The sequence below is a fragment of the Vitis riparia genome, chromosome 3, assembly GCF_004353265.1.
Source record: "Vitis riparia cultivar Riparia Gloire de Montpellier isolate 1030 chromosome 3, EGFV_Vit.rip_1.0, whole genome shotgun sequence".
In the NCBI taxonomy this organism is placed as follows: Eukaryota; Viridiplantae; Streptophyta; class Magnoliopsida; order Vitales; family Vitaceae; genus Vitis; species Vitis riparia.
In genome coordinates this window covers 1,226,195-1,239,759 of record NC_048433.1, presented here as the reverse complement: position 1 = coordinate 1,239,759, position 13,565 = coordinate 1,226,195, and the positions used below count along the sequence as shown (strand labels likewise).

Sequence of the window (13,565 nt, the reverse complement as noted above, 5' to 3'; positions counted from 1 at the left end):
ACTGAGTTAGATTCACCAGTAAATCAGTAATTCACCTTTGGACATGGATTAATAATAAATAGTACTGTGAGCTTTGGCATTGTACTGAATTTGGAAATAAACAAATGGTAGTTGGGGAAGGGTTTTGCCACTTGCTGTGAAAATTATTGTTGGCTGCAAGTGATAAGAAGTATAAACACTGGATTCATTGCAAAATACAAAGATATAATTCATGGAAAGAAGCAAAAGCGCCCAAATATTATGTCTCTTGTTTGACTTGTTCCGAGATGAACTTCTTCCTTAGGAATATTCGAACTGAAGCTAACCAGCAGAGATACATAAAGAAATGGTGTATGACCAGTACTTCACCTCCTCTGCCGTCCATTTCCAGTTTCTTTCTCTAATTCCTTCTCATTCTCATTTGAACAAGAAGTATATTTTTAGTAGTACCACCTTTCCATGTACACCCATATATAACCTACCATTGTCAAAATTGAGTTTTGGATCTTACATACTCAAACCTTGGCTAGCTGTGGGGCACAAACCAGAAGAACACTAAACTGAAAACCAGCCTGCTTGCTCATACTAGTTAGGAATATGTTTCTCCTTACCTTCAGCCTCAACAATTGAATATACTTGAAATTGCATTTGGGGTATGCAGCACTGTAATTAAATTTTTTGCCCCTCTAAAAGCTCATCTAAAATTAGTGATTGGAAATAATTTCAGCGGCTGCATTTAGTTGTGTAAACCACCTTAAGGATAATCAATCTACAGCAAAATTTTTGCATTTTGTTTTGATATAAATATTTCCATTTTTATTGGGTCTCTGTTGCTCATATATCTCTACATTGATCACTAAGATGTACGTATGAATGCTGCATGTTTGCATAAAGCACACCAGACAGTGATAGAGAGGAACCAGCCTCCATATCATTTGTCATTCAAAACCTTAAGCAGTTTATTATTTATTATAAACATCCTTGCTAGTGCAGGATTACCAGCTAGAGAGAAGAGTTCTTGATGCTGATACTTGGAGTAGAACTCTGCTAGGACTTGTTCTAAACCTTCAAGGTTTAAATGAAGGTGGCTTCCTAATCTTAGTTGCCTGCTCGAAGCTATATGCAATCTCGATCAGCTTTGGCTCAGAGCCCTTTAGGCCCCCAAAACAAATGCCAAATGGTACTCCTTTTCTATCATATCCAGCTGGAACATCAATTCCTGGGAATCCTCCAATGGCGAGAACATGAATAATATCTGCAGTAGGAGCTACCATTGCGTCCAGCTTATGCTTCTTCATCAACTTCTCGAATCCATTCCTTGAAAATCTTGCTAATTTTAACAAAGTTTTCTTGTTTATTCCTTTTGTGGCTTGGGCTTGCAGAAACAGATCTTGTCCATACTCCTTGACCTTTTCCTGCAGTTACCCAAGTAATTGACTTGGTCATCTTTTCCGAATGTGATTTTAAAAGTCTTGAATGAATCTAGAATAGAAAATAAGGGTATCTTTGGTTCGATGTTTTCAAAAATTGTTTTATGTTCTTAAAAACAAAAAACTTATTTGGGGAAGGGGTGTGTTTTTATTTTTTGTGTTTTTCGTATTTTTAAAAACCATTTTTTTAGAACAATAAAAAGATGTTTTTTCACTGATAAAAAAATAGATTGTTTTTCGTGTTTTGTTTTGTTTTGTTTTTTTTTTTTTTTTGTGTTTTCTTAGATGATTTTTGTGTTTCTACAAATGTGAGCTCTATCCAACCACCACACCCCCACCCGCAAACCCTTTCTTTTTCTTTAAATTATTGAAATTAATATACTTACACATGATTACAAATTCATCATTTGTTTAATAAAATTATAACTAATATAAAAATTTTAAAATTGAATATTTTTAAAAAATTTAAATGAAATATGCACATAAAATTTATTTATATATTTATAATATCAAATTAATGAAAGAAAACACTTTATTAATTAAAAAAATAACTTTCCAATATGTTTTTTGTTTTATTTATTCTATTTTTTTTTATTAACTCAACTAAACATGTTTTTTTTTTTAGAACAAGAACTATTTTCTAAAATTCAGTTCTCAAATACAATTTTTTTTTTTTCCGAAAACACAAAAAAATGTTCTCAAAAACTGTTTTTAAGAACAATTTTCAAAAACAAAAACCAAATAGGCCTTAAGGCTCTATTTGATAACTATTTTTTAAAACAATTTTCTACTCTTTACAATGAAAAAATAAAAAAAATACTTTTAATAGTAAGAAAACAAAGTGTTTTTAGAGAATATCATTTAAATATTTTTTAGTTTTTTTCACCTATTTTTATGAGCTGTTTTAAAATGTAATTATACATTAAATATAAAGTAATTTCTAAAACATATTTAAAAAACATTTTAGGTTACCAAATAAATTTTTGCTTTACAAAACATTAAATAACGATTTTAAAAAATTGTTTAAATTTAGAACTGTTTTCGGAAACGCTTCCTAAACAGAAAATGATGAAAACAAAAAAACCCCTTCCGATTATACTTACTAAATGTGAGAATTTGTTGTTGAAGGCTATCACATCAGCCAAAGTTCTTACTGGGGATGCTACCAGCTCTTTCAGGTAAGCATTCAAGGATATTTTTAACTCAGCCTCTAGTGCTTCTACTCCGGTGGAGCCAAAGAAAACATCGATGTTGGCTATTTTCAGGTGGTCTACCAAAACCGCACCTCCTTGCCTTGTAGCATGATGAAATGACAATAGGTTAGTTTAGGTTGTAAGAATCATTAGGGCATTAAGCACTGTACTTAGATAGTTTGTTACCTTAGTGTGTGGAAATGATGCTCAAAAACTTGAGGCTGGACAGAGACATTCTCAAACATATAGGGAGGATTCCTCACTATTCCTAATCTCTTCCCCTTGAGCCCATTTGCATTGAGAAATTGCTTGTAGCCACCCCTTGGTATGTACTTGGATGCTGTCCTGGTTGCTTTATCCCTCTTGTCAAAACCTACAATGACATCCAGTACCTCTACAGCGTCGGAGACTGTCCTGCAGATGGGCCTGTTGTATCAAGTATGTTTGAGCAGTCTGCCCAACAGATGGGGGTTTCAAATTTGTATTTAGGAAGATGAAACATCACCTACCCAACAGTGTCCTGCCTGGGAGAGATTGGCACCACCCCAGCTCGGCTGGTGAGACCTACTGTTGGTTTGATGCCCACTACTGAATTAAAATGGGATGGACATAAGATGGATCCCACAGTTTCCGTCCCTAATGACACTGCTGCTAAATTTGCTGCTACTGATATAGCTGATCCACTACTTGACCCACAAGGAGTTGCTGACAGAACGTAAGGGTTCTGCACATTATTGAAGTCATATACTTCAGAGTTATAAAACTGTTTATGCGATTGAAACCTATTTGAAAACCAGTGTGAATGCTCACTGGAAAGTGGGTTTCAATTCACACCTCCTTTTCACCTTCTCCTTTGGCAAACATGTCTACGATTTGTTTTTTTCCCTTTTGGCATGCAGCATCATAGTGCAGACTCACGTGTTCAGATTCTAAAATTTTTCATATTTTTTGGCATGTAGCAGCATAAGTACAGATTCAAGAGTTAAAGTTCAAGAGGGGACTGACTCTGACTAGAATGAGAAACTGGAAATTAACAAATTCCATTTTCTACATTTTAATATGCTAGAGATCAAAGAGTTAGCCTGCTTTCCCTGACAACCAAACACAAACATAAATGCAAAGCAATAGAAATTTCCCAGGAGGACACAAGTTCTACTCAGACAGAAAATCTTTTCCCCTTCTGAGAATTTGATTGAAATAATTGAAAATAATTTCCATCCAGCTATATCTGTTCATGTGTGCTGGACTTTTCTGGGGAGGATGAGAACCAAAATGTAAGCTTAAAACCATCAGAAAAATCGAGTTTTGGATCCTAACTTACCCGACCTTGGCCAGTTCTGGCACACCAGCCATAAGGAAAAACAAAGCGCAAACCAGCCCACTCACTCAGGCTAGCCTTTCCCAGTATGATAGCCCCAGCCTTCCTCAACTTCCTCACCACGCCTGCATCCCTTGGCACCACCGATTTAAGCAGTGCAAATGACCCAGCTGTTGTGTTCATCTTGTCCTTGGTTGCAATATTATCCTTAAGCAGAATAGGAATGCCATGCAGCCCCTCCAGCGACCGAAGTGACTTAGCCTTCCTCTCTTTGTCAGCCTTATCTGCTTGGAGGAGTGCATCTGGGTTCACCTCTATCACCCCACGAAGAATTGGGTTGAGTTTGTGAATTTCACCCAGGTAGAACCTAACAAGCTTCCGTGAGGTGAGTTTGTTTTGTTTGAAAGCCATGCGAAAGTCATGGACAGTTGCTTCTTTGATTGAGAATTCATGGCCTGTGATGGGTATGGATCCAGATAGTAGTAAGGCAAGAAGAAGGAGAAATAGTGTGAAGATATGGGAATGAATGGACATTATTGTATTGACCTGATTTCACCAGTTATTCAATTTGGATGTAGGCTGGATGAGAGGGTGTGCGTATATATATATATAAGGTTGAGTACATTAGTTACTAGGGTTAAGAATTTATTGGTTATAAATTAAATGATTAAATAATAAATGGTCGGTGGATAATTGGGTAAGGTTGAAATCTTTGAAAAATAGAAGATTACATTGGCAAATATGAAATTTAATTAATCTAGTAAAATCGTAAGATATATTTATTTAGGATCTAAATTTAATTTGTGAATAATAAATGAAAGATAAAAATATAAATAAAATAAAATAAAATTCATTTGAGAGAAATCAGAAAATTATACATGTGGATTTGAGATTAAAATAAATTGGATAAGTAGTGTAGAGATTTAATTGTAGAGATTGGAAATATAAAAAAGAAAGAAGGAAAAGAATAAATGAAGAGGAAAAACGAAAAAAGAATTAATTAGTTAAAATGATGAAATAATATCTAAATTTGTGAATTTAACATTTCTCATATTTTTACTTGAAAAACACCTATTTTGAACATAAATGCCCTTTGCCATTTCTCATATTTTCGTGCTTACTTTGTCGAGGTAAACACAGCTATGGAGTCGGATTTTGAATTTAATGGGTGAATTTTTGGATTTTAAGAGGGTGGTTTGTTCCAAAAATTAGCGAGTGTTACTTTTGTAAGTGATACCCACTTATTTCCATGATATTTTGCATCTACATATGTTTTATGTTTTAACTTATGGGTGATTATGTGAATTTTGTTGTTGATTATTAGTGGAAATAATGCTAGAAAAAAATTTAGTAGTTATTTGTTGATTATATCATTTATATGAATCAAAGAGAAATATTTGTGTGGAATATTGGGAAGATTTTGTTTGAAAGATGAAATTGAAATCTAAGATGATGATTTAGCGATAAATTAGTATTGGAAATAATGGAAATTATTTGTGAAAAAACAAACTTGTGATATACGTGTTTTTCCATTTTGATTGTGTCCTTGTTCCTCATGTTTCTATACATTGATCATAGGATACATGTATGAACTCTGCATGATTCAGTGCAGACAAATGGGTGGTTAGTCAGAGGGCAGTGCACTGTAATGGAACTAAACACACCATAGAGGGGAACTTCATAATTTAGATGATTTCCAGGAAACCAGCCTCCATCTCCTCTTAGTTTATTCAAAACCTTAAGAAGTTTATTATAACATCCTTGCTAGTGCACGATTGCGAGCTAGAGAGAAGAGTTCTTGATGCTGATACTTGGAGTAGAACTCTGCTAGGACTTGTTCTAAACCTTCAAGGTTTAAATGAAGGTGGCTTCCTAATCTTAGTTGCCTGCTCGGAGCTATATGCAATCTCGATCAGCTTTGGCTCAGAGCCCTTTAGGCCCCCAAATTAAACAAATGCCAAATGGCACTCCTTCGCTATCATATCCAGCTGGAACAGTAATTCCGGGGAATCCTCCAAAACATCTGCACCAGGAGTCACCAATGCATCCAGCTTATGTTCCTTCATCAACTTCTTGAATCCATTTCTTGGCAATCTTGCTAATTTTAACAAAGTTTTCTTGTTTATTCCTTTTGTGGCTTCGGCTCGCAGAAAGCTGTCTTGTCCATATTCTTTGATTTTCTCCTGAAGTTGCCCAAGAAAATTGGTCATCTTTCCGGAATGTGATTTCGACAATCTTTATTTGAATCTAGAACATCAAATAAATTATGAAACCCCTTCTGATTGTATTTACCAAATGTGAGAATTTGTTGTTGAAGGCGATCACATCAGCCAAAGTTCTAACTGGGGATGCTACCAGCTCTTTCAGGTAAGCATTCAAGGATATTTTGAACTCCGCCTCTAATGTTGCTTCTTCTCTGGAGGAGCCAAATATAACATCAATGTTGGCTATTTCCAGGTGGTCTACCAAAATAGCACCTCCTTGCCCTGTAGTATGATGTAATAACAATAGGTTAAATTAGGTCCAGCTCCTTAATCTAGAGTCATTAGGCCATTAAGCCATTAAGCACTGTACTTAGACAGCAGGTTTTAGTACCTTAGTGTGTGGAATGATGCTCAAAAACTTGAGTCAGGACAGAGCCATTCTCAAACATATAAAAGGGATTCCTCACCATCCCCAATTTCTTCCCCTTGAGCCCATTGGCATTGAGAAATTGCATATAGTGGTATGTACTTGGATGCTGTCCTGGTTGCTTCATCCCTCTTGTCAAAACCTACAATGACATCCAGTACCTCTACAACATCGGATACTGTCCTGCAGATGGGCCTGTTGCATCCAACATGTTAAAGAGTCCTTACTAGAATTAACACCATTGTGTTCTGATACCAGTGGATATAACAAAACTACAAAGTTTCTCCAGTTAAAAACCAAGTAGTGAAGCATATGTTGATGATTCAAAAGCAAGCAGATTTATACCAAAGCCTACTAATTAACAGAACCATGTGAAGATCTTGAATTGTAGGCAACAGAATCCAGTTACATTCATTGATGCTTGATTGGCTCGTGGATGAAGAGTGGAAATGCAGTATTTACTACTGAATATCATCATTTGAAATCTTAAATAGTTGTATGATCCCAACTTTTCATTGTCATTTCTCCCTTTTCTGTTTGGCAATCAGATGGAGCAGTCTAGTCTCTTTGATTGCTCAACAGATGATAGTTTCATATTTGGATTTAGGAAGATGAAGCATCACCTACCCAACAGTGTCCTGCCTAGGAGAGATTGGAACCACACCAGCTCGGCTGGTGAGACCAAGTGTTGGTTTGATGCCCACTACTGAATTAATGTGGGATGGACATAAGATGGATCCATCAGTCTCCGTCCCTAGAGACACTGCTGCTAAATTTGCTGCTAAGCTGACCCACTACTTGAGCCACAAGGAGTTTCTGATAGAACATAAGGGTTCTGCACACCCTTGAAATCATATATTTCAGAGTTATAAAACCGTTTATGCAACACGATACAACTGTTATATGTTGTTATGCAAGAAACATATGTCGTAAAACAGATTGTTAGACAGAATCAGTGGACACATTTGAGTGGGGCAGATCAAGAAGAGATACGATTCATTTGAAGAGTGGCTTGGTTCTTCGACTGATGGTGAGTTGTTGATGCAGGACAAATCAATTGCAGATTGAAACCTATTTGAAAACCTTACTGTGAATGATCACTGGAAGGAAACTTTATTGCTTCTCTAATGGTGACCCTGACCAAATGCTCCTAGCATTTTCCACTATCTTGCTGGGTCCATTCTTAATCTATAAAGTGGGTTCCAATTCACACCTCCTTTTCATCTTCTCCTTTGGCAAATACGTCTAAGATTTGTTTTTTTCCTTCTTTGGCATGCAGCATCATAGTGCAGATTCACGTGGTCAGATTCTAAAATGTTTCTTCCTTTTTGGCGTGTAGCTACCTAAGTACAGATTCAAGTGTTCAAATTCACGGGGACTCTTACTCTTGACTAGATTGATGAGAAACTGGAAATGAGTACATTCCTTTTTCTACATTTTAATGTGCCAGATATCAAAGAGAAAATCTGCTTCCCTGACAACAGAAATTTCCCAGGAGGACACAAGTTCTACGCATACAGAAAAGCTTTGTCCCTTCTCAGAATTTGATTGAAAATAATTGGGTATAATTTCCATCCTCCTATATCTGTTCATGTTTACAGGACTTTTCTGGGCAGGACGAGAACCAAAATGTAAGCTAACAACCATCAGAAAAATCGAATTTTGGATCCTAATTTACCCGACCTTGGCCAGCTCTGGCACACCAGCCATAAGGAGTAGCAAAGCGTGAACCAGCCCACTCACTCAGGCTAGCCTTTCCCAGTATGATAGCCCCAACCTTCCTCAACTTCCTCACCACGCCTGCATCCGTGGACAACGACTGATTTAAGCAGTGCAAATGACCCAGCTGTTGTGTTCATCTTGTCCTTGGTTGCATTATTATCCTTAAGCAGAATAGGAATGCCACGTAGGCCCAGCAGTGATCCAGGTAACTTAGCCTTCCTGTCCCTGTCAGCCTTATCGGCTTGTAGGAGTGCATCTGGGTTCACCTCTATTACCCCATGAAGAATTGGGTTGAGTTTGTGCATTTCACCCAGGTAGAACCTAACCATCTACCTTGAGGTGAGTTTGTTTTGTTTGAAAGCCATACGGAAGTCATGGACGGTCGCTTCTTTGATTGAGAATTCAGGGCCTGTGATGGCAGTAGATCCAGATAGAACTAAGGCTGGAAGGAGGAAAAATAGTGTGGATATAGGGGAATGGATGGACGTTGTGTATTGATTTGATTTCACCAGTTGTTCAATTTGGAAGTAGGCTGGATGAGAGTGTGTGTATATATATATATATATATGGAGAACATGATGCTCTTTTGTGAGAAGTGTTTTCGAAAATAATTCTAAAAATGGTTTCTAGTAACAATTTTTTGAAATTATATTTTGATATTTTGTGAAACAAATGTTTATTAGGTAATCTAAAATATGCTTAACTTGTTTTCTATATTTTTAAAATAAATTTTATATATAGAGTTTTATTTTTAATTGTTCTTCATATTTATAAAATTATTTTTTAATATGATCCTAAAAAAATAAGCGAAAATAATTAAAAAATATTCTCTAAAAATACAATACTATATTTTTTGTTTTCTGATTGTCAAATATGTTTTCCTATTTTTGTTATTCTAAATAATAGAAAATTATTCTTAAAAATAGTCATCAAACACATCTTAGTTTCTAAGGGCTTTGGGATGATATGATACGAACAAATTATATCAGTGGCCTTAAAGCTTCTGAAAGAGGTAAGCCAAATACTCATCTAGACAAATTGTATCTATGTCATGATTGAACTTTTTTGCTCCCACCAAAGCACATCTGAAAATTGGTCTTTAGAAGTCATTTGGTGGCCTTTAGAAGTTGTGATTAGCCACCTTATGATTAATTGATCTGCAGCATTTTTTAGCTTTTCCTTCTACAGGTGTGATTCTGTTTTTACATGTCCTTGTTCATCATGGATTCAACCTTTGTCACGAGAAGAACATATATGAAAAGAATATGCTACTGCATACACTTCTAGAGGAAGACTTGATTTATAATCAAAATCAGTTGGAGTTAGGTTGGGTTACTTCCCCACTCGACGTAAAGAAGAGATTCCTCACTATATAGCCCAAGCCTTAACCTCCTCAGCACACCTGCATCCCAAGCAACAAGCCAGGTGACCCAGCCTTTTTCTCCCTGTCAGCTTTATCTGCTTGGAGGAGTGCGTCCGGGTTCACCTCTACTACCCCCAAGAAGGATTGGGTTCAGTTTGTGAATTTCACTAATGTAGAACTCAACCAGCTGCCTTGAATTGAGTTTATTTTGTTTGAAAGCCTTATGGAAAACATGGAGAGTTGCTTCTTTGATTGAGAATGTATGGTCTATGATGGTGATGGATACTGCTAGTCATAAGGCTAGAAGAAAGGAGAAAAAGTCGGAAGACATAGGAATGGAAGTTCATTGTTAACTTAATGGACATTCTAATTTTTTACCCCATAAAAGGCTAATGAAACTTTTTGGCCCATAAAAAGACATTTGAAATTAGTAACTACAAATAATTTCAGTGGCTAACTGCTGTTAGAAGTTGTGTAAATCAACTTAAGGATAATCAAATCTGCAGCTACTTTTACCTTAGTTTTGATACCCGTTTTTACATTTTTATCTAGTCCTTGTTGCTCATATATCTCTACATTGATCATAGGATATATGTATGAATTCTGCATGTTTCATTGCAGATAAATGAGTGGTTATTCAGAGGGTAGTGCATTGTAATGGCACCAATCACAACAGTAAATGGTAGAGGGAAACTTCATAATTTAGATGATCGGGAGAAAACCAGCCTCCATATCATCTTAGTTCATTCAAAACATTGAACAGTTTATTATAACATCCTTTCTAGTGTAGGATTACCAACTAGAGAGAAGAGTTCTTGATACTGATACATGTAGTACAACTCTGATAGGAGTTGTTCTAAACATTCAAGGTTTAAATGAAGGTGGCTTCCTAATCTTAGTTACTTGCTCAAAGCTATATGCAATCTCAATCAGCTTTGGCTCAGAGCCCTTTAGGCCCCCAAAACAAATGCCAAATGGCACTCCTTCGCTATCATATCCAGCTGGAACAGTAATTCCGGGGAATCCTCCAATGGCAAGTACAGAACTAACATCTGCACCAGGAGTCACCAATGCATCCAGCTTATGCTCCTTCATCAACTTCTCAAATCCATTTCGTGACAATCTTGCTAATTTTAACAAAATTTTCTTGTTTATCCCATTTGTGGCTTCGGCTTGCAGAAAGATATCTTGTCCATACTCCTTTATCTTTTCCTGCAGTTACCCAAGTAATTAAATTAAGCCATCTTTTCAGAATGTGGTTTTAACAATCCTAGCGGAATCTAGAACAGCAAGTAAATGATGAAAACCTCTCCTGAATGTACTCACCAAATGTGAGAATTTGTTGTTGAAGGCTATCACATCAGCCAAAGTTCTTACTGGGGATGCTACCAGCTCTTTCAGGTAAGCATCCAAGGATGTTTTGAACTCAGCCTCTAATGCTGCATATTCTCCGGAGGAGCCATAGATAACATCAATGTTGGCTATTTCCAGGTGGTCTACCAAAATAGCACCTCCTTGCCTTTGTGGAATGATGTAATAAGAATATGTTAATTTGGTTAAGCACCTTAAGCTAGAGTCATTAGGGTATTAAGCACTGTACTTAGAAAGCGGGTTTTGTTACCTGAGTGTGTGGAAATGATGCTCAAAAACTTGAGGGAGGACAGAGCCATTCCCAAACATATAGAAGGGATTCCTCACTATCCCCAATCTCTTCCCCTTGAGCCCATTTGCATTGAGAAATTGCTTATAGCCACCTTGTGGTATGTACTTGGATGCTGTCCTGGTTGCTTCATCCCTGTAGTCAAAACCAACAATGACATCCAGTACCTCCACAGCATCGGAGACTGTCCTGCAGATGGGCCTGTTGCATCAAATTTGTTTGAGCAGTCTGCTCTCTTTGGTTGTTCAACAGATGATAGTTTCATATTTGGATTTAGGAAGATGAAGCATCACCTACCCAACAGTGTCCTGCCTAGGAGAGATTGGAACCACGCCAGCTCGGCTTGTGAGACCAAGTGTTGGTTTGATGCCCACTACTGAATTAATGTGGGATGGACATAAGATGGATCCATCAGTCTCCGTCCCTAGAGACACTGCCGCTAAATTTGCTGCTACTGATATAGCTGATCCACTACTTGAGCCACAGGGAGTTGCTGATAGAACATAAGGGTTCTGCACACCATTGAAATCATAGGCTTAAGATTCATAAAACTGTTTATGCAACACATTGTAGTCCTATTTTCATCCTTAATCTTCTTCCCTTTTGCAATCAACGGTAGTTTGAGGCTTCTTGTTTTTGTTCAGTCTCTTATCCCATATACTTAGTATTAGAAACACAAGAATGCTAGAGAAATATGACACCTCGAAACAGAGTGTTGGGCAGAATCAATAGACCCTTAAAAATAAATTTCCACACATTTGAGTGAGCAGATAAAAAAGATATGATTGATAGGAAGAATCTTTTGGTACACTCACTGATGGTGAATTATTGATATAGGACATAATGACAGACTGAAACCCATGTGACAACCATGGTGTGAATGCTAAATGGAAAGAAGCCTTTTTCCTTTTAATGGGGACCCTGGCCAGATGCTCCACGCACTTTTCACTCCTTTGGCAAACATGTCTAAGCTTGTTATCTTTTTTGGCGTGCAGCATCATAGTGCAGATCCATGTATTCAGATTCTATTTTTTTTTTTTTTTTTTTTTATCTTTTTTGGCATGTATGTTCAAGTTCGCGAGGAGACTTACACTGACTGGAATGAGAAATTGGAAATTAGTAAATTCCATTTTCTACATTTAATATGTTATAGAGATCATAGAGTAACTCTGCTTTTCCTGACAAACAAACACAAACTTCTAAGGATAAACACAAAACAACAGAAATTTCCAACGAGTACACAAATTCCCCTCATACAGAAAAGCTTTTCCCCTTCTAAGAATTTGATTAAAAAATTATTGGGTATAATTTCCATCTGCCCATATCTGTTCATATCTTTACCATGGAGCATGAGAACCAAAATGTAAAAGCTAACTACCGTCAGAAATATTGAGTTTTGGATCATAACTTACCTGACCTTGGCCAGTTCTGGCACACCAGCCATAAGGAAAAGCAAAACGAAAACCAGCCCACTCGCTGAGGCTGGCCTTTCCCAGAATGATAGCTCCAGCCTTCCTCAACTTCCTCACCACGCCTGCATCCCTTGGCACCACTGATTTAAGCAATGCAAATGATCCTGCTGTTGTGTTCATCTTGTCCTTGGTTGCAATATTATCCTTAAGCAGAATAGGAATGCCGTGCAGCCCCTGCAGCGACCCAGGTAACTTAGCCTTCCTCTCCCTGTCAGCGCTATCAGCTTGGAAGAGTGCATCTGGGTTCACCTCTATTACCCCACGAAGAATTGGGTTGAGTTTGTGAATCTTGCCCAGGTAGAACTCAACCAGCTGCCTTGAGGTGAGTTTGTCTTGTTTGAAAGCCGTATGGAAGTCATGGACAGTTGCTTCTTCGATTGAGAATGCATGGCCTGTGACGGCAATGGATCCAGACAGTAGTAAGACTAGAGGAAGGAGAAATAGTGTGGAGACATGGAAATGGATGGACATTATTGTATTGACTTGATTTCACCAGTTATTCAACTTGGAAGTAGGATGGATAAGAGCGTATAAATATATCTAAGGTTGAGTACATTGGTGTCTTGGGGCTTCTGGATGATATGGCACTAACAAATTGTATCTATGGCCTTAAAACTGTTGAAAGTGTCAAAGAAAATTCTTATATCCAGACATTCAGCTTCAATAGTGGAGCACATTAATGACAGCTACTCTTAAAATTGGATAGCCCGCATGTCCCACATGTCGTGACTGAACTTTTTGGTCCCCACACAAGTACATCCAAAAATTGGTCATTTGAAATCATTTTGTGGCCGTTT

The 13,565-nt window shown here is 37.2% G+C and overlaps 2 protein-coding genes and 1 pseudogene across 2 annotated transcripts; all 3 read right to left on the bottom strand.

Moving 5' to 3' along the window:
* Nucleotides 1-914: 914 nt before the first annotated feature.
* LOC117911085 (probable amidase At4g34880) lies at nt 915-4,470 on the bottom strand. Its single transcript, XM_034825268.1, has 5 exons — nt 3,924-4,470; nt 3,112-3,326; nt 2,789-3,028; nt 2,513-2,702; nt 915-1,394 (listed from the first exon to the last, which is right to left on the bottom strand). Exons 1-5 carry the CDS (start codon nt 4,452-4,454, stop codon nt 1,047-1,049), a joined length of 1,524 nt encoding a protein of 507 aa, XP_034681159.1. The 5' UTR covers nt 4,455-4,470; the 3' UTR covers nt 915-1,046.
* Nucleotides 4,471-5,720: 1,250 nt separating this feature from the next.
* Nucleotides 5,721-10,466, bottom strand: LOC117911563 (annotated as a pseudogene).
* Nucleotides 10,309-13,340, bottom strand: LOC117911084 (probable amidase At4g34880). The gene is made up of 5 exons (XM_034825267.1): nt 12,709-13,340; nt 11,594-11,808; nt 11,258-11,497; nt 10,963-11,155; nt 10,309-10,848 (listed from the first exon to the last, which is right to left on the bottom strand). Exons 1-5 carry the CDS (start codon nt 13,237-13,239, stop codon nt 10,501-10,503), a joined length of 1,527 nt encoding a protein of 508 aa, XP_034681158.1. The 5' UTR covers nt 13,240-13,340; the 3' UTR covers nt 10,309-10,500.
* Nucleotides 13,341-13,565: the final 225 nt, after the last annotated feature.